Source organism: Acipenser ruthenus, chromosome 7, assembly GCF_902713425.1.
Source record: "Acipenser ruthenus chromosome 7, fAciRut3.2 maternal haplotype, whole genome shotgun sequence".
NCBI classification, from domain to species: Eukaryota; Metazoa; Chordata; class Actinopteri; order Acipenseriformes; family Acipenseridae; genus Acipenser; species Acipenser ruthenus.
In genome coordinates this window covers 63,573,252-63,595,206 of record NC_081195.1, presented here as the reverse complement: position 1 = coordinate 63,595,206, position 21,955 = coordinate 63,573,252, and the positions used below count along the sequence as shown (strand labels likewise).

The 21,955-nt window shown below is 36.2% G+C and overlaps 2 protein-coding genes across 2 annotated transcripts; both read left to right on the top strand.

The window, feature by feature from the left end:
• The first annotated feature begins 1,855 nt into the window (after positions 1-1,855).
• On the top strand, positions 1,856-7,454 carry LOC117415324 (fibroblast growth factor 4B-like). The gene is made up of 3 exons (XM_034025526.2): positions 1,856-2,616; positions 3,310-3,413; positions 5,456-7,454. The coding sequence occupies exons 1-3, from the start codon at positions 2,277-2,279 to the stop codon at positions 5,630-5,632; spliced, it is 621 nt and encodes a 206-aa protein (XP_033881417.1). The 5' UTR covers positions 1,856-2,276; the 3' UTR covers positions 5,633-7,454.
• A 6,294-nt stretch (positions 7,455-13,748) lies between these two features.
• LOC131737616 (fibroblast growth factor 23-like) lies at positions 13,749-16,011 on the top strand. Its single transcript, XM_059027876.1, has 4 exons — positions 13,749-13,955; positions 14,097-14,256; positions 14,710-14,813; positions 15,583-16,011. The coding sequence occupies exons 1-4, from the start codon at positions 13,749-13,751 to the stop codon at positions 16,009-16,011; spliced, it is 900 nt and encodes a 299-aa protein (XP_058883859.1).
• Positions 16,012-21,955: the final 5,944 nt, after the last annotated feature.

The following is a 21,955-nucleotide window of genomic DNA, read 5'->3' as shown; positions in this document are numbered from 1 at the left end:
TGCATCGACCACAATTATTTTGGACACATAGGGCATAGTGTTTACTCAAGTCTTTAATTAAATTATATTTTTCAAAAGTTGCACAGTTGAGCATTTTGTCAGTTTTGGTCATCTCTCACCCAACAGCGTTGAATTAACAACAAGGCTTCACATCATTACAAAGCTTGTTTCACAGTCTTTCTGATGGTGCTAGTTTTTTTTTGATACGCTGTCTCAATGTAAATTTCACTTCAGGTGAGATATGCATGACAGTGCCTTGCTGTGCTAGCTTAAATTCATCCACGTGGAAAAGCCAAAACTCATCTTCACATAGTGGATATCCTGTGAAACGAATAGAAGAAAAGTTAGAAATGTGTCCCTCCACTAATTAAAAAAAAAAACACTGTTGTAAAATGGGCCATGTCTATTTACAGTGAGTAAATATTAATTAATTCATAACTGCTGTGTAAATAGTAAACAAATGGGCCTTATATACGGGGCAGTGGTCTACATATTGTATGATCCTATATATTGTATGATTGTATGATCCGTTCCACTTGTTGATCCTTTCCACTTGTTGATATTATATGATCCTTTCCACTTCCAACATGTCATTGCATTGCCTTTAATTGCCTTAATTTGCACGCCAGTGGTTTAATAGACACAGTGTGTCAGTAAAACTGACAGGTGGAATTCTCAGAAAATGTTATATTCTTTGTATATTCTTTCCAATTGGTTGTGCAATATGGCAAGAAAACTCATTGGTGACTGACTACCTGCTTAAATGAAAAATCTTTTAACGCTTTCTGTATTTTACTGATTACTATTAGCATTATAAAATAGCGCTATACTCATATTTTCTGCAATTATACCTGCTTTGTGTTCATTTTCATTTTGTGTGTGCCTAAACTTCGATATCTAACTTAAAAGGGGTGTTTTTAACATAACTTAACATGGCCATCATTACTGTATTTAGCTTGTTCTTGTTAAAAGATAACATACCTTACTGAAATATTTCTCATAAAATCTGTTCATTATGTGATTTTTTTTTTTTTTCCTATTTACCCAGATACATGCAGTAGAAAGATTTTTTTTTTCTTTCTCAGGAATACCCGAACACACAATACCATTTTGCATAAAATAATGCAAAATTGTTTTTGGCATCTTTGATTTCAATATACATAGTTTGCGTTATGACCAAGTGTCATCGATTGTAGAATCAAAGAGTAATATTGCTAAAATATTGATTAAAATAGCAGATAGCGGCATTTTGATTGCAATCACATTTCCTATTGGCAGCACTAAGCTCGGAGGTCGATTATGTTAGGATGATGACAGCGTCAGACAATTTAATCCCATGGTTCCCGCATGAACATACACCCTTGATTAACGGGGCATTTCCTCAAACACCTACATCAGTTTCTACACAATTGCTGTAAAGATAGGCTACTTTGTTTAATTTAACTGGGAACATCTGGAAGTTAATAATGGGTTGAGACAAGTGTTGCACAACATGGTGTACCTGCTGTGGTTTGTCAAGGGACAAAACACTTTACGCAAACATGCTGAGTTTAAAATGCAACCAGTCTATTTGTTTCCCAAATCCCGAACACAACTATGCAACAAGTGTTGTCAAGTTGAACCTTTGCTTTAAAACGAAGTGTATGTTTGCATGCACGAAGTATCCTAATGTAAACTTACTGAATAAACAGCCCAGGAAACATCTTTACATGACTGTCATTGCTCTCTGCTGACTGCTGCACTGTTTTTACCCCTTCTAAATAAGGAAGCAGCCTGTTAGACATATGACCATCAGACCAATTTGGGCTCTGCCAAGGTCCCCATCACATCCCATGATCACACAAAGCCATCCAATGAGACCGCATTCCCCATCTCGTCTGTTCGTCCGAACTCCCAGAAGACTTGGCATTGCGGGTCAGTGCTACAGTTCTTGCTGGGTTGTAAATCTGCTTTTGGTGGGATGTTGGTCAGAATGAAGTCATAAAGGTGCAGATAGATGGCAGTGTATAAAGATAATTCAGACTTTATACTCTGAGGCCAGCGTTGCCCGTTCAGAGAGAGCCCGGAGCTGAAAAACATGGTCTTCACCACTGCCACCTCAAGCTCTGCTGGTCGATCTCCATTTTCAGGAACGCTGCTGTCGGGCTTCAGTTTCATGTCAGAAATCCTGATCTGCCTTCCAAAAATAAGCTGCCGCCATGCTGAAGGAAGAAAAACAAGAAGGGCGGTATTTTTAGGGTCATTAATTGGGACCACGTGCCCAGGAGGTGAACCGGATGGCTATTGCACAAAGGTGGCTCACCACTATGTCCTACGAGGCCAGCACTCACTGGACGTTTTCTGCGATTGTTCTCTTGGGGTTTGTGGTGGGGATTGTGTCATCATATCCAATTCCAAGCAGGACTAACGATGCATTGTTGGAGAGGAGATGGGAAACTATGTTTTCCCGGACTATTCTTGGGATCTCAGGGGAGAACTCAGAACTGAACTGGGAGAGTGACTATTTACTGGGGATTAAGAGAGTGCGGAGGCTTTACTGCAATGTAGGCATCGGGTTTCACCTTCAGGTCCTACCAGATGGAAGGATAAACGGAATCCATACTGAAAACCAGTACAGTGAGTTACATCTAGAAATGGAATGCAATAGATGACACTTAATTTGATCAGTCACTGTAACCCTTGCACCCCTTGAACAACACAGTCTTATTACTGCGCGACATTTACTTTTCAGCTCCATGGGATGTCTTCTAAACCAAAGATAAATCTATTAAAAACCCAGCATCAAATCAGTGCTAAATAACTTTGCAGGCGCTCAAACATGACATGAATGCTTGGACAAATTTAGATGCCAACTTATTTTTACCCTGCCTTCTTCAATGGCCTAGAAAGGGGTAGTAATTAATGCACGTCTCAAAGCAAGTAAATTACAGACGCAACGCTTCTGAAGGCAGTTAATATTACTTCTTTCTTTCTTTCTTTCTTTCTTTCTTTCTTTCTTTCTTTCTTTCTTTCTTTCTTTCTTTCTTTCTATCTATCGTATAAAACAATAACGGTGTGAGTTAATGCATTTACTATATTGTTTATTTCTGTTTCTCAAAAGCATGCCGTGCAGAGTTGTCATACTAATGTGGATCTTCATTACAATGAATCATTGTACAATTTGAAACTGTACTTCATTATATTGTAAAGATTGGAACATGCAAAGTGATAGGCGCATTGGGGCTGTCTTATGTTTGACTGCTTTATCAGAAACACATTTTAATGATAAAACATATACAGTGTGTAATATGTCATGTTTTGTTTAATTAGGTTTAATAGAAATCTCAACAGTAGAGCGTGGAGTTGTTAGCCTGTACGGGGTGAAGAGTGAGCTGTTTGTGGCAATGAACACCAAAGGACGGTTATATGGAACGGTAGGTAGTCTACAATACTTCAATGATATATGCAATTTATCCACATAGCTTGTGTTTTTCAGTCAATTATTTAAATAAATAAATAATAAATAATATATAATATGTGTGTGTGGGGGGGGGTTTACCCATTGCAGTGTTTTTTCAAACTAAGAGTGAAGGAATATTATCTTTGATATAATTGTCTTGTCCCATTTGATTGAGTTAATATTACTTTTCTATATTGTTTTCCCTTATTTCTTCCAAATTACCAAGAAATAAAATAACAAAACCAGGACTCAAGCAATATTATTTGCGTATTTTATAATTGTATCATTTTACTTATCAAGATACAATATTTTTGCGGTGTTTACGATGTAGTACATGAGTTGTGTTTGTCCTCTTTCTAGGCGCTTAGTTTTACAGCCAGTGGTTTACTCTTGACAATACCCGTGGTCTCCTGCTTCAACCCTGGTCAAATACTATAGTTTGCTAATTCTTTTTGTATGTACTATCAGAGAAGGCACACAATATGACTGTTGTAGTGGGGGTGGCCTATCAAATCTATTTCTCGAATGGAACTTTGATCACAAAGTTTTTTTTTGTCTGTTTGTTTGTTTGTTGTTTGTTTTTCAGGCACCGTGTGCATAATTCTACCATGTTAAGTTTCCTATTCATGGATCTATTTTATAATCCTTATATGTTTTTTCAAATTTTTCGCAAGGAGACTTCTCGAAATCTACAGAGTTCAAACAAACTCTCTTAAAATTATAAAGATGTAATTAAACGTGACCAAACGTGATATGCAAATTGTTACGTTTGTCATACACATTTAACGTGAACACATCATATCCCCGACCTCCGTCCCTCTTTTAAACATTTACCAATCCTTAACTAACCGGTAAGCTATGAAGTGTATTCTGGACATTACTTTGAACTACATGTCACTTTGTCATATTTGTTCTTCCGGTAGTATTTGAACAGATTGTTCTGTTATGTCATCCCTGTTGTTGTTTATATATATCTTGAGCAGCTTATAAATTATTGTTCTGTCTTTAAAGTCAGACCTTAACTGTGTTTGTATTTTTGATTTTCAACTTAAGGAGCTGTTCATTATTTTTTAAATAAAAAACTGCTGTTGTTGTGTCAGACCTAGACAATAACCCTGTTGTTGGAAAACAGCATCCCATGGGTGTGTTCTTCAAAAGAAGCTGTTAATGACGATGTTGGGATGCTTTAAAAACTCAGCAGAGGATTAAATATATCCATATAACCTAGCTTAAAACCGGATGACGGGTCAGCCAATACATTACTTAAACAGGTGGCATGGGCCTTTGTTAGAAGAGAAGTGGTTTATTATTGGATGTGGTGACAGAAAGGCACCACCTGTCATCTGTGCTGACACTTTGTTAGCCAATAACAAATCTCTAAAGGTTTTTTTTTTTAAAAGAAGCCTTCATCCCTTTTCTCAATAGAACCCCCCTAAAAATGGAAAACTGGATGACCCAGACATTAACGTAGCATGCTACAATACTTTATATGTGTCCCTCTACTACACAAAGATCATTAATGCCTTGCTAAAATGTAACACATCTACCTGTTTCAACCATACAAATGAAAAAGAAATTGCAGTTGCAGATAGGTTTCTTTAAAAGGTCTATACTTCTATAGTTTGAAGTATAGTATTATTATTTGTTTATTTTAGCAGACGCCTTTATCCAAGGCAACTTACAGAGACTAGGGTGTGTGAATTATGCATCAGCTGCAGAGTCACTTACAACAACGTCTCACCCAAAAGACGGAGCTCAAGGAGGTTAAGTGACTTGCTCAAGGTCACACAGTGAGTAAGCCAAGATTTGAACCGGGGACCTCCTGGTTACAAGCCCTTTTCTTTAACCACCAGACCACACAGCCTCCTATGTACATAGCAGAAATTCTTTATTGACACCCAACATCTACTCCGTAAATGAGTCCATCAGTAAAACTAAAAGGAACCTTGCTTTAAAAGGCTAACGTTTCAATGAGATACATTGCTTGTATTGTTAACCCTGATTCTTTTTATTTAGGCTGTTTTTCATGAGGAGTGCAAGTTCAGGGAGTCCCTGCTTCCCAACAATTACAATGCATACGAGTCCTCAGCCTACAGCGGCTCTTACATTGCGCTCAGCAAGCATGGGAGAGTCAAGAAAGGAAGTAAAGCCTCGCCTTCCATGACAGTGACACATTTTCTTCCAAGAATATGAAGAAAGAAGCCATCAGCAATTTGATTTTCCATAACTTGCACATGTTATATTCTCCCAGGTAAAACAAATAATATATATCCATAGTATTTATTTGGTCATTTTATATGTATATTTGGTTAGTTCAATTGGTATTAGACTTTGTATATGCCATATTTTGCTGCTTATTGTATGTTAATGTTATTATTAATACCTAAGGGACTTAACGTTGGTCTCTTCACTTTCTGTATGTGTGCTCACCATGACTGGTAAATAGATTTAACCCTGTCACAAGGATGACAAATATCCTTAGCTTTTAGAAGTGCAATGGGTACTTTTTATTACCTCAAATAGTACCCTTCTGACTGACAATGATACATGAAGATACGATGAATGGAACGTCCATTTATGTCTAGTCATTTAAGAAGACTCGGTTTTCTTCCCATACCACAGGGAAGTGCCCCGGTCAGATTCCTTTTGGATCTGGCTTCATTGACTGTGCAGAAACCGCAGGCTGTCTTTAAAAGTGCATTTTAATACTGCAGCACCAAAACAAAGTTCCATAGAAAGTAGCCTGATACATCATCTATTTCTTAGGTTTTTAACACTGCAAAAGTAGAGATGATGGGCAAACACTGCAATACAGTAAACTGGAACAACAGAATAGCAAATGACAGTAATATACACCCCCTTGTCAAGGATATGAATAACATATTACAGGTCTCAATTCCATGAAAGCATTGGTCACTGTGATCCAGCATATCATAGCAAAATCCTATTCATCGTTTCATTAAAACAGTTAAAGTGGTTCCCATGATATAGCTTTCATAGCTCAGACTACGAGCTACACATGAGTTACACATTCACCTATGCAAAGTTCCACCAAATTCAGACAAGCACTTCCCAAGATATAGCCATTAATAAATGAGAAGCCTGAGATGCAAGGGGTCTTGCAGGGAATAATAGCATGAAATATAAGCAAACTGTCCTCACAGGGTTAAATATACATGTATGCATTACTTTTATAGTGTATAATTACATGCAAAGGCTGCTGTTTGTTTTACCTTGAAATAGACGTCCTTTTGTTACTGAAAAAAAGTTTATTTTAATCTAGAAAAGACTTATTGGACAACATATGTACAACATATTGTTTTTATAACCCTGTAGGAATGCCAATGATGCAGGGGTATAGGCTCCTTCCCAAATACCTGAGAAATCCCTATAAAATGTCTGTCGATTGGAGCCTTTAAATTCCTGCAGCTCGCCCCATTTAAACCATTTGTAGTACAAGGTTATGAAATGTGTTCTTTGGTAGAGCATTAGTGCTTCTGGTTCCAAAGGTAAGATTACTAGGCACTGCAGTGTCTGAATTGATGACTGAAGCCTGTGCAAGCTTGTAGGACAAACACATTGCTACCTGTGGCCCTATTTCAGAGCACGCTCTAAAGCAAAGGTAGATTTTCACAGAGGAATACAACAATTGCAATGGTATAAAAACAATAACTGTTATTTACAAAAAGGTGCAGTCGAATTACAGTTCCTAGTAGTTTGTTGATGGGTTTATTTTGGTAAAATGATTTATTGCTTTAAAATAGGACCCTGATGTCTTGACATTTAAACATGAGTAGCTTAAGCACTTTTAGTAGGAAGCAGTTGAAGCTCCTGCATGAACATGTTTTATTAATCACCAAATGTTACCTGGAGTGCCTTCTTTAAGCAACTTGTGTGCCAAGAGCAGGTAGACGTTGTTTAAGGAATACGTATATATTGTAATTTTGAAATGGTAGCTTTTTACTGTAACTTGAGCCCAATCACCATTTAATTATGTCAGTTCAATGTATATATATACTGTATATATATATATATATATATATATATATATATATATATATATATATATATAAAGTCAATGGACAAGTGGGATAAACCCAGGAGTTTAACAGCTGGATTATGCAAAAGTATTACTAGTGCTGTTTATTTTGACAGTAATAATGTTGTGTGTTGAAATAGATGGAGTGTGGAATGAGTTGTGTGGACAAGTGTTGCTATAGATTGTTGTATTATGGGAGCTTTGTTGCTTCTACTGTATAAACACCATGTTTATGGAAACAGCAAAAAAAACATGTTACATACATGATTAAGCAACAGAACCACGATTGGAGGGCAATACAAGGTCAGCTACCAAGGTAATGCTCGATAAGTGTTTTTTGCTGTTAAAAACTATGCGTGATAAAAACTATACACAAAACCAAAGGATTAATGGCATTTTCTCAAAACAACTAGTTGCGAGATAATACTGATATAGGGTAAAGAGATAAGGGAATGTGCGGATTTGTGTAGGTGGTGCAGAAATGATAGCATGCTGAAAGTGAGCTGATGTTCTGTACAATTTAAGAGGCTGAATGACTGCTATGTAAACAGCCAGGTGGGGTTTACATGAGGCCTCATTTTCCAGAAGAGAGTTTGTTGTCTCAGCCACCATGAGCAGTGAGAATTGGTGACATCTTGGTGCTTAAAGTAAATATATCTAATAAAATAATTAGTTATATACAGTATATTACCATTATCCAACGTAAGTGAGTTGCTTGTGGGAATTTGAGTCCTTGTGGGAAAAACAATTCAGAATTTTTTGGGTATTTTTTGACAATGACTCTTCCTGAGAACTCAGACCCTCAGAAGCAAGACACAATGGCTCGCCTTTGAGTAGCAATCACTGCTTTTGCTATAACTGACGTGTTTTCAGTGTTGACCAGAAGTGTAGCATTGATGTACCTGCAAGGAGCATTTGATAACTGTTCTACACTAACAGCTGCAAATAAGTTACTATTAAAAATCAAATTCACCTTTACCAAAATGTGTGTGTAATTTCATAGAGGAAACTGTAAGACCTACAGAATGGCAATACATATTAGGTAAGATTTATGTTTACAAAACTCTGGGCCCTTTTTACAAAGGTAAAAGTCTGTTTCTAGCCTGTTTTGTTTAAATAACTTTTTGTGTACGTAAACTCTTCCTACGGGCTTCTACAGCTTTTTGAATAGCAATCATTTTAGTTCTTCATTACAGTAGGACTGTCCAAACTGATGGCACTCAAGCCAAGTATGATTCACAGAGCACCAGAATACGGAGCATTGGAACTGGAAATTTGCATAAAGGTTTTTAGCTTCTGTTTCGTTGTCACATTATACCACACCATTGAAGACTCGAACAAATGATGCTGAAATTTAAAAACCTACCCTTGCTGAAAGTATTCCTGTACAGAGAAGAACCGGTGTATTACCTTGACGAAACAGCAGAACAGTAAGCACACTACAGTATTACCAGCAATGGCAACACAATGGATTTGAGCTAATATTGTACAGTGGTCCATTGGTATGTGAAAATCTGAAAATGGCATACCACTGTCGCTGCTTGTCTGCTACTATTGCCCCTTTGTACAAAATCACTGCATTGCCATTAAAGGTCATGAGCAAACAATTATTGAATTTCCACAATTCAATTCTAAAGACTGAATGAACTGTTAAAGCTGTATTGTTATCACCAGGAAACCTTTCAACTTGATTTGTTAGACCCCTAGGGATTATTCCTGAATAAATATCTTGTGCATGCTATTGCTTCAAGCGAGCAGGGTCCTGTGCAATCCAGAGCAGCCTTTGTATACCTCATTTGTGTGTTATATTCCTGCACAGTGAAAGTGTGCAATTTCAAATGTACTTTTTTTTTTGTTTGTTGCTAAGATATACCTCACCTTCTGCATTAGTACTGATTTGTAATTATGATTGTAAATTTGTAGTAAACACAGAATTATCCAATCATTTGTTTCTAAAAAATAAAATAAAAAATGTTTTCCTTTTATTTTTTTACTTATGTGCTGTGCACAGCAGTCTAATGTATTCCTGAAATAAAATTTTAAAGTTTTTTTTTGTATGAATTATTATTTTAATTTTTTTGGTTGCGTTTTTCTAATTATAAGTTTTTTAATGCCTTTGTTTTATTCCCAAAATACTTGCTACTGTACCACTCAATTTAAAGTGCTGAAGAACCCCGTGCAGTGTTTAAAAGAAACCTTAGCTTTGCTGTATCGTGCTGTTCGTATCACACTTTGTTTGTAAATATTCCTCAGTTTTTATATTTATTAGTCACACACCATAGCTAAATAAATTATGGTATAACCTTTTTCAGTTTTTACCCAGGAACGTTCGCCAGGAGAAAGATTCTCTCCTACAACAATGCTGATGTTTTGACACGATGGTTTATGGATTCACTGCGATCCTTGGAAGGTGTTTGTTTTTGTTTGTTTTTTTGTTTTTTTCCTCCTGGCGAACCATCACGAATAAATATTGAGATTCAAACAGCTGATTCACACATGATGACCCATAACGTGTGATAAAAAATAAAAAGACAGTATTTTTCGAAAAGTAATTCGGCAATTCGTACAACATGGGACACGGCGTTATGCATCACTTGTAAACTTTGCAGGGTGCTCTGTAACACTTTATATAACTAAAACCTGCTTGATATAAAGACCCGGGGATCTAGTGAATTTATTTAAACAGCGTTTACTATATTAAAATAAGGCCCTCTTTTACAGAGAGAAACACGCTAAAGACACACCTGCACTGTTGGATTTGAAACGCATAACCTTGAATATAAATCATAAAAAAACTACAACAGAGAATCTTGAAGAGAGAATGTATTCTTCTCTTTTAAAATCACATTCTATACCAGTTCCAGTCACCACATCGTGGTGACCTTACAAAACAGTAGTTTAATTCCCCCTTGTGGCCTAAAACGGACTCTCAAACATTTCTTCTCTCAGTAAAGCTGGTACATCTGGGTTTAACCATATCCTGTCACCCTACAACACTGTACCCCAAATGGATGTAAACAATTCTTCAGTAAGAAATACTGCATAGAACAAATGTGGCTCACACGTGGATGTGCTTCTGTAATTCCCTCACCATAAATTAATAACCTGCCTGATTATCTACTCTGAAAATGACTAAATCAGCAAAAATGTCATTGAATTTGATTAATGAAGGTCCACTAGCGCTCTCTGCTGGACAAACAAGAATATGGCAACTGGTATTCCTCAGTTCGAAATTCTGAGACAGGGTGAATACGACCCTATACTACCGCCAATAATACACGTCATAACACTGCAAATGGCGGTACATTTTAGGGTCATGTCTATTTTGGCCACTGTGATCGAAGCAGATTTGCAATAGAAATATCCAGCCTTTATATATTACATAATACATGTTGAGGATTCAATTTGCATCGCAGAATAAATAATTTATGAGAAGCACTGCCAGTATCCATAAAGTTGATGTACCGGTGGCAGGTGTTTCTAATTACATGGCTACACATCCACCATATATTGAAATTATGATAAAATGGCATAGTACTGCATATATTTGAAATAATGACAGATAATTACATACAACCAGTAAACCGATGGCAAAGTAAAAAAGGAAGTCTGTAATGTTACCAATTCTACACTGATCAATCGCACTTGAAACACCTGGATTGAACTCCGGCAATCGGAACAATGTATTTTAATTGCAGGCATTTCCTTTAGTTTTCTATTGTGATCAATACATTAAAAGAGCCTATTGATAAAGGTTAAACTTGACGTATTCCCATCTAATTTATTAAGAAAAGGCACTCGCTATGACGTCGTTCCCTTCAACATCACGTAAAGACCAAAGGCATTACTCGATTATTCTAACGTTCTTCGCGTTAAAACAGGAATGGGATATCAGACTTTTATGTGCCTAACTATAAAAACTTTGTCCAAAAACACAACACAAAACTGCAGCGTGTAGCCTATAACACACAAACGAGACAATGGCTTTGAAGTATTAAGTCATTTCTTAGTAATTTTATAACATGATAAAATCTTTCATAAAAAAAGATAATTCTTCTTTAATTTAAACATAATCATCATCATAATAATAATAATTCTGTGGATTTCACAATGGTTCTTCATTGGATTTTCCTCGACTAGTCGCTTTAGAGATAAATGGCAGTGCTAAATAGGCAAAAAGCAGCGAGATGGCTGTTACAAAAATAAAGAATAACTGCGCACATTTATGAGGCTTCCAGCCTAAACAGACAACTTTCTTTTGGTAAAATGGTTCAAACGGGATAACACTGCAAATCTGTAAGGTGATTTTATTACGTTAATAACATACCTCAAGACATCATAACTTAAAGTGTCATGGGATGCGACTTCAAAGGCTGAATAAAGTATTAAACCGCTTTACATGGCGATTATATATACACCATCTCTACTGTGAAGCATGGTGGTGGCAGCATCATGTTATGGGCATGTTTTTCATCGGCAGGGGCACTTGTCAGGATAGAAGGGAAAACGAATGGAGCAAAGTACAGAGAAGTCATTGAAGAAAACCTGCTGCCCTCTGCAAGAAAGCTGAAACTGGGACGGAAGTTCACCTTTCAGCATGACAACGACCCAAAGCACACAGCCAAAGCTACACTGGAGTGGCTAAGGAACAAAAAGGTAAATGTCCTGGAGTAGCCCAGTCAGAGCCCCGACCTAAATCCAATCGAAAATGTGTGGCATGACTTGAAGACTGCTGTCCATCAACGCTCCCCAAGGAACTTGACAGAGCTTGAACAGTTTTGTAAAGAAGAATGGTCAAATATTGCCAAATCTAGGTGTGCAAAGTTGGTAGAGACTTATCCCAACAGACTCACAGCTATAATTGCTGCCAAAGGTGCTTCCACTAAGTATTAACTCAGGGGGGTGGAGACTTATCCAATTATGATCTTTCAGTTTTGTATTTTTTAATATATAACTTTTTTACTCTTAACAGTGTGGAGTATGGTGTGTAGATAAGTGGAAAAAAATCCTCATTTAAATGCATGAAACTCTGAGGCACTGACACAACAAAATATGAAAAAGTTCAAGGGGTGTAGACTTTCTCTCTCTCTCTCTGTCTCTCTCTCTATATGTATATATCTGTTTTGTCTGCGGAGCTGAACTGTCACAAACCGAATGGTCAACAAGATCTGTTTTTTAATAAAGCACACACAAAGCTAAGCTATTAAATAATGCAGTTAACCTAGATAAACTGTAACCCAAAATACCCATTTGTATCTATTTTTAAGAATATTATATTTTCATTTTTATTTAAAAGCTTAAAATTATTATGTATGTGTTTTTTAAATAAAACTAATTCACTTCAACAATTGTCCTAAATTAGGCAAAACTGAATAAACAAACAAGGGAGTATCAAGTTAATATTATTTATTTCTTAGCTGACGCCCTTATCCAGGGCGACTTATAATTGTTACAAGATAACACATTATTTTTACATACAATTGCATTATATTATTTAATACACATTATTTTTACATACAATTACCCATTTATACAGTTGGGTTTTTTACTGGAGTAATCTAGGTAAAGTACCTTGTTCAATGGTACAGCAGCAGTGTCCCCCACCTGGGATTGAACCCACAACCCTCCGGGCAAGCGTCCAGAGCCCGAACCACTACTCCACACTGCTGCCCCTATTATTATTATTATTATTATTATTATTATTATTATTATTATTATTATTATTATTATTATTATTCCACACGGCTGCCCCTATTATTATTATTATTATTATTATTATTATTATTATTATTATTATTATTTATTTCTTAGCAGACGCCCTTATCCACGGCGACAATCGTAAGCAAATACATTTCAAGTGTTACAATACAAGTAATACAATAATATTACTACGACTGCTACGACTAAGACTACTACTACTACTGATGATGATGATGATGATGATGACGATGATGATGATTATTATTATTGTTATTATTATTATTATTATTATTATTATTATTAGTAATAATAATAATAATAATTATTATTATTATTATTATTATTATTATTATTATTATTATTATTATTATTATTGTTATTATTATTATTATTATTATTTGCAAAACAATATTGCAAAATTCTAGAATGGGTTGATATACCTTGAACCATAGAATAAAAAGAAATACTATATAAAAGTAAAGTAGCGTTACGCGTAAAACAGTCCACGTGAGGACACATAGCCATTGGTTTTGAGTGGGAGAAATTACTCAACAAAGCGCCCCCGGAGAAATGCGAGTGAGTGATTGGATTATACGCCATATACCAGATAAACAGGCACTGGTCAGAGTGGCTGCCTCCTTCCTCTCTCGCTGCCCCTCGGGGATCTCAACAACTGTACAAGGGGGTGCGATTACTGCAGAGGATGTGGACAAGGAGCCTTTAAATAGCCGCTACCAAAACCTGAAGGCATCAGAGCGAGCCAACTCTTCCCCCTGTGTAGGATACAGCTGCAGATACAACGCTGGGCATTTTATTGGGACAGACAGCTTGTGGCATTTAATTAGAACCTCTCCAACTTGCTTGAACATGCACTCGATACTCCTTATTCTTTTCCTGGCTGTGTTGCGCGGTTTTCAGATTGGAAGTACTTTCCCCATCCCCTCTCCACTGCTGAATCCCACCTGGGGGGACCCGAAGAGACTGGTGCACCTGTACACTTCTTCAGACAAGAGAAGCGTTCACTTGGCTATCAACCCGGACGGGCAAGTGGACAGAACACCTATCCAGACTCCCAGCAGTAAGTTTGATTCTGACCGTTTTTATTAGCCCACACTATTCAAATTTTCCGGTTTAGGTTCCTTTTTGGAACTTCTGCAGCAAATGTATACGGGACGTATTCTATAGCCTATTCGAATTATTTTACTATATAGCTATATCGTTAGCAATGTATTTATTATACGTTGCCAAAAACGTGTTAAGATATCAGAGATATTATTTTAATAGATTTTATAAATATTTTTCTATTGAACAACCAAAAGACAAATGTGGCACAAATTAGCAAAACCGTGCATTTACCATGTTTTTTTTAAATATATTGTTTCCTATTGTAAACTCGTTCCATGTTATTTGACCATGCTTTATACACTTTCCCATAGTATAGCGCAGTCTAGAGACATTGATAAATACAGTACGTGTACGTGCACAGGGGTAAATAAAGGCATGTTATTAACTTACTTTCATGTCTTTCAAGGTGCAATGCTATTAAAGTCGGATGGAATCGGTCTTGTGGCGATCATGGGTGTGAAGAGCGAACGCTACCTGTGTATGGATGCAAACGGAAAGGCTTTTAGCTCAGTAAGTATATGATTTTCCCTTTCCCCACCATCACAGATTGTAGCATTTCCTTCCTTCCTTCTTTTTGTACAACGCATTGTTTTTAATGAGTAAGACACATGGTGCAAACATACCTCGATAGTTCTAGTGCTTTATTCACTACTCCCAAGATCTTTGGTAGCTGAAGTTCTCAATCGCGATAGCTCCCAGCATGTTGTACTGTAGACTAGCAGTGCGTAAACGGCACCCTTGCATCTTAATTCTAAAATGTTTTTAATTTAAAGGAAAGCAAGATGATCTGAAACATATTTGGAATTTCAAGCACACCTAAACAACAACAACATCAACAGCAAAACAAATAAACAAAAGATTAGTCAGACATACTAAATAATACAACACTAGTAATACCGTGTGTTAGACATACTGAACTATGCACAATGAATGCATAGTTAGTAATAATGTCAATGCTTCACTTATATGATATGCTATAATATTCATTTCTATTGACAGGTTATTTAAATGTAATTTCACTTTATCTGCCAAACAAGTCCAATCTAGAAACAAGAGTTGAATACGTCATTTGGTATTGCTCTGTGGAATTATATAACATCATAATTTAAGGAGGAACAAAAAAGAAAAAAAAACAAACACTCAATGTGCATCACATCCTTTTTATGTGTCAGTTTCACCATGGACGAGACAGTAGGTTTAAAGGCAGTTATCATTGAGGAATGGTTACATACACCCTGTTGACAGTGTTTCTAGCAACATTTTTTTTCTCTCTTTGCAGGCTGTCTTCAACATAGAGTACTGCTTGTTCCAGCACGAGCGCTTGGAAAACGGATACGACGTATATCATTCATCTAAGAGCAACCTGGTGCTCAACCTTGGTGGCAGGGCTCACACCTACATTCCTGGCGGGAACCTGCCTCCTTATTCCCAGTTCATATCTCTGGTGAACACAGTCGAACTAGAACATTTTGTGCGCAGACGGAGCACCAGTATCCATGTGGACCCTTCAGACCCCTTCGGGATGTTTACCGCCAACAGCCAACCTGCCACGGGAGAGGACTCTGTGGAAACCCAGGCCTCCAGGGAAGTCCCAGCCCTGTCCAGAGAGCGCACAAGATCAACGTACCACGATGAGGTGGACCCCGATGATCCTTGGAGACTGCTAGATCATAAAACCAATAGCAGCCCCCGCTACTCAGTGAGTTAATAGACCAGAGGGGCTAGCCTTTTTACAAAATTAGATATATCGTAAGAGTGTTGGGGTTGTGGGGGGTGGGGGGTGGGGGAACTTAGTGACATCATACAGTTGTCTGCAAAACCAGTGGTTTAGTACTAGGATATTATTCAGAGCTTCTCAGAGCTGGTAGGGAGTTGTTTCTGGCTTATACAGTCCAAAGATTTGGAGAATTAAAGTTCTTCATCTTGGAAAGTTTCAGCTTTCAGGGGTGGAGGTGGGGTAGACGACATGAACAGCAGTTCCTTCAAACAAAGCTCTGCTATTCGGTTGCAAAGAATGTTTAGGACCATTTTAGGCCTACAAAGATAAATCTGATTTTACAAGAATAATAAGAACTATTATGGTATCTGTTTAACATGAAATGAACTGAGAAACTTGCAGGGACCGTCCATTACAATGTACTTATTTAATGTTACTGGTAATATTCTTATGTGGTGTTCTCAAGTTGCCTCTTGAAGGATACACACCACTTTAAATAAGACACGCCCCCAGCTCAGACTTTGCTTGCAGTTCAGTTCAGTGTTTTACAGAATATAAGAATGCTCTGCAAATACACATGCATGTGCTATACTGGGGACAGCAGACCATATTCACAGCACATTCATATCTTTTTAAAGTTTACTTGGACTGTTGTTAAAGAAAACAATGTACAGTCTAGAAAAGCTTAACAAATGTATTTAATTAATCCAAAACATTAAATAAATCAGCATGTTTTGTGAAGTAGGACTTCCTAATTAATTGTTCCAAAATTTGGTGGTACAGTACTGTATAGTGCATCGCTGACAAATTCAGTGCTAAAGGACTATGGCAATATGTGGTATGGTATTTTTTATGCTCAAATTAATCTGATTATTTAAAACAATACTGGGAGCATATTATGAAAAAAGAGAGTTATATTTTCAAATAGTTTTGCCCCAGTGCAAAAAAATTGCTCCATATATTATCCAAGCAAACACAAAATGGAAACGTTATACTGTAAACAAGAATAAACAAAGTGGAAGACTTCAATTTATTTGTTCTAGTTACATTACCGGGCCTTTTTTTTCAATTTGGAAAAAGTGATGACAATTTTGTGCTGAAGGAAAAAAAATAAGCAAACCAAAAATCTGGACAATAATATAATGTTTTCTCATATGCACGCTCTTCTAATGAATTTCAACAATGGTGGTTCTGCGTGGAATGACATGATCAAAATTGGTGGGCAACTTATCTTGGGTAACAATGTTCTTAGTGTTTTATTGTGGCAAGCCTTAGAAAAAAAATAGGACTTGTATTACACAGGTGTTGGACACCACCAGCAAAGAAAATGTGCTATTTATTTATTTATTTAAATGTCTACTTGTATTCCTTATATTTATAATATTTATATTGATACTTCAAGGTCTCGTTTTAAATAATGTTAGACATCATGTTTTGCTTTTGTACACCTTTCTGAATAAAAAACAAATGTAGTTTTTAAGAGTTTTGTGGTAGAGTTTTGTTTTCAGCATATTACATTGTTTTTTTTATTTTACTGAGAGTTCTTTCACAATTTTGTATTTTTACCTGCATGTTTACAAATGTAATCATCTATATATTATTGAACTTTTACCGGGTAAGATGTTCTAGGAGCACAGGATCACAAACACATTATAAAAGCAAAAATGACCTCCAAGCCAAGCCAGTAATCACTCCTGAAGCACCAAGACTCCTGAAGCATTTGGTGGTCCACTGAGAAAGAACTGTAATTCATTTGAAACATTTCTCGAATAGTGTTTAATGTGGTTTTTATCCAAGGTAATTATTGACATTATTCACACTATTTTGCATTATTTTTAAATAAATGGGTACTTCGCACAATGCTTTTTAGTTCAGTGTGTTTTGGAATTTTAACAGTTCAACATATTGAAAAATGTCTAGGATATGCAATATTCTTATTTTTTCAAAGAATAAACGATCATTAGGAATGTTGTCAGAGTAATTAAATCCACATACATATAGTTGTAATCTCCTACAATAGATCATTATCACACATATTCCTACATTAACACTCAAACATTACCATAATTCCATACTCATTAGATTCTGGAAAGTCATTGCCAGCACTTTCCAATAATATACCTCAATATGGAAATATACTGTACAGTATATAGATATTGCAGAAATTGGACACATTTAAGAAAAATACTTAATATAATAAAGTTTTGTATATCTGATCTGACATGAAAAGAACAATTCTAGAAACTATTAGGATACACAGAGGCAGTTCTAATGTTTGTCCTCATGAGGATTTCATGAACATACATTTGAAAAACTGCCTATAATTATTATTTGATTATTTAGCAGACACCTTTATCCAAGGCGACTTACAGAGACTAGGGTGTGTGAACTATGCATCAGCTGCAAAGTCACTTACAATTACGTCTCTCCTGAAAGACGGAGCACAAGGAGGTTAAGTGACTTGCTCAGGGTTGCACAATAAGTCAGTGGCTGAGGTGGGATTTGAACCAGGGACCTCCTGGTTACAAGCCCCTTTCTTTAACCACTGGACCACACAGCCTCCTATTGCTCTTAAACCAATCCTACAATCCATCATGCTGCAGTTATATGAATGCACTATTCCATCTGTACATAATATCAAATGCAGGTTGAGATCTTTACCCCACACCTCAATGATAAGCTATTCATGAAAAGACAGGATACTATTTCACAGGGGCGGTGGGGTTCAGAACCAAACCTCCTTCCACCATATATACCTACTGTGGGACAGCCCATCCTGAAATTCACTGGCAATTAATCCAATACAACACACCTGGCAATTGATAATCAAGTACCTCAGAGGTGACATCTCAAGTCTCAAATGTATACTGAAATTGAGACTGCAGATGCGAGGAAACAACCTATCTGAGGAACACATACTGTAGCTACAACAGTATAATCCACAGTTTATCACAGTGAGCTTTTTACAAAGCAAAGAACGGAGGCAAATGTTATTAAACGATGCCAGGACGTTGCCTCACCTTCTTTGGTACCATCACCATAAATTATTTTGTGTGTTTCTGTTTCAAATGCAGTGTCTATTTATTGACTCTTGACTCTGGTAGAAAAATTACACTATTACCAAGTACGATATAATTTTGCCACCTTGCTTAAAATTATTCAAAAGCTAAACACGTTCTGTTCATTTGGTGTGAGAAACATTTTTTATTTTGTTGTTGAACAATAAAGGTGCCCTGTCATTGTAAACGTTCCAGTTTCACTAGTCACGACATGGGTATAAAAACATGATTGATTTTTAATAAATTATTCAATGGGTAATAAAGTTTACACTTTGATTTTTAATGAATTATTCAACGGGTACTGCAGGATGAACATGGTTGACTGGTTCTCTCATTTGATGTGCTGCTTTTCCATTAAATGAGTTTGTTGCAGCTGGCTTTCCATTTTCAGTCAACAGTTCGGTGAACTTCATGCATATAAAACAAAAATAACCCCACTTCTCTGTTTTTGGATTATTGTTGTTTGGTACTGAAAGTTGCCACCTTATGTTGCTATAATTGGCACGACTGCACACCTAATTCACATAACCTTCTGCACAGCTCCATAGGTTAATACTGAAATACCTATTACAGGAAACCACAGAGAGAGTGGAGGTCTCTTTTCAAGAGTGTTACACTCTCTGGTTCAATAAATCACAGGTCACTGCCTCATGTTTATAATGTTAAATATGGTAAATTAATATATAAGAAATACACAAAACTACTAAACTACCAATGGTCAAAAATAAAATAATGCAACTGGGTAACCAATATGAAACACACCTACTGCTGTAAGAGTTGTAGCCATATTTACTCAATAGTAAGTGTTGGATGCTTCATGAATATACAATTTTACTGCTGTTCGTGTTTTAAATCTTGCATATACTGCCATCTCTTAAATTTTAATATCCCCAAATTATTATGCAATTATTAAACTACCTGATGCTAATTGTGAATGCTTAATTTTCCGATTTCAACACATTTATATTTAAATGGATGTTTAAAAAGCAATGCCCTAATCTTCTTTAACTTTATGATTCTGCAAGCCTTTAAGAATGTACCCTCTTCAATGGAAATACAGCACAAAGTTTACAAAAATAGTCTGAAACCAACTAAAAGATCAAACTTGCCTTTTTTTAAATTGGTTCCTTTTGTATATACTGTAGAACACAACTGGCTCTTGTTTCACACTTCTTTTTGTACATTCAAAATGTCTATACTGGCACTTTTAGTACAGTAATGCTGACGTGTGCAATGTAAATATCATACAAATTGACCAATACAATAAGTACTGAAACCATCCATGTTCAGGTAAAAAAGGGACCGTATCCACCGTGACTCACATGGAAGAATTGCTAGGGTATATAAAGTGCTTCGGTCGCTTTTCTGTTCAATATCAGGTACTAAACAAAAATCACAAGAGTCTCAAAAGCACAATGTTTTTTTAATGAGCAAGCTGGTCTTGTGACTGATTTTCAATGAGAAAACCATCATTTAGTGTCATCTTGCCCCAAATGAAGCCATCTAACAATGAGTGTCTGTTGGTTTGGTGGTTCACCTAGCTTACTTTTGAGTTTCAGATTATGCTTATGCATACTTAATTGTGTAAAACCGTATCAGAAACCAAATCTTCTACATTTCATAACATTATCATGGCTGTAAGAAAGATTATCAGTGGAAAATAATCAACTTTTTATATTTAGCACATCAAAACTACTCAAGTATGCACGTTCTGCTACATATTTCTCATGTAACGCCACAATATCATTGCTTGTGTTAAATAGTAACTCATTGCTCAGTTATAGGATGAATAACTCAAGAGCGCAGTGTATGTGTAACACATATATTCAGTCGGATGTAAACGCTCACTCATTTCAAACACTTGTATTACTTTATTATAACAAGGACTGTTTCTTGCTTTTGATGTAGCGTCACTGTGCTCGTCAATTGGCAATCTTGCATAATATAAACACTCATTCACAATCAATGAAGTTATTTTTAGGACATTGTTGTTTCAGCACTTTATGTAGCCGCTAGTTGCTGGCGTAACTTTCAACGTCACGCAATTGCCAAAACATCGCACATACAAACCCTTGAAGTTCAGTGTGATTACAATCTTGGTTCCATTTGCTTTGCACTCTCAGGTTCAAAATTGGAATATCTATTAGAGGTTTGTGTGGAAATTCTGGACAGCTTCCTTTCTGGCAAGAATTTCTACACCAGTTCATAGACTTTCAGGTTAACCTCACACAGGTCAAAAAGCAGCTACAGCAACAAAGTAATCCACACAACGAATTGCGGATACACTACACATTGGTATAACACATTTACATGGGAAACATTACTTTAATGCGACAAAAGATATGTGGAAATTTACTTTACCAGCATTTGATTGATGTGTAAATAAAACACATAACCATGTAACATAATGGAACTTGCATGATATACTTTTGAAAATAACCCCCTGGATGCTTTGGCAAATACATATTAACTTATACCAACATTTAACTCATTGTAAGGATTTAGACCGAGGCAAGGGTGTTTATAAGGAAAAAAATCGGTGAATATTCTTCTTATTTAAGAGGAGTCACAATACAGAACACAACTCCACAGTTCACACACAAACATATTGTTGGTTTATATGCGTTTGATAGGAATATGTGGACTTTTAAAGTGGGCAAAAATGAGGGCTGAATGAATGTGTACTGTACTAACAGAAAATGAATAAACACGTACCAGTGTAATGATAATATTTTAGAAATAAAATATAGTATTGTTTTTGAAAATGAAAGTAAATTCATTAATTCATTATATTACGCAAAAATCACCTGTTGGGTAAAAATGACTAGAAGGAGCTAACCAGTTATAACCAGTTATATGAAAAGTGTCAGTGTGTA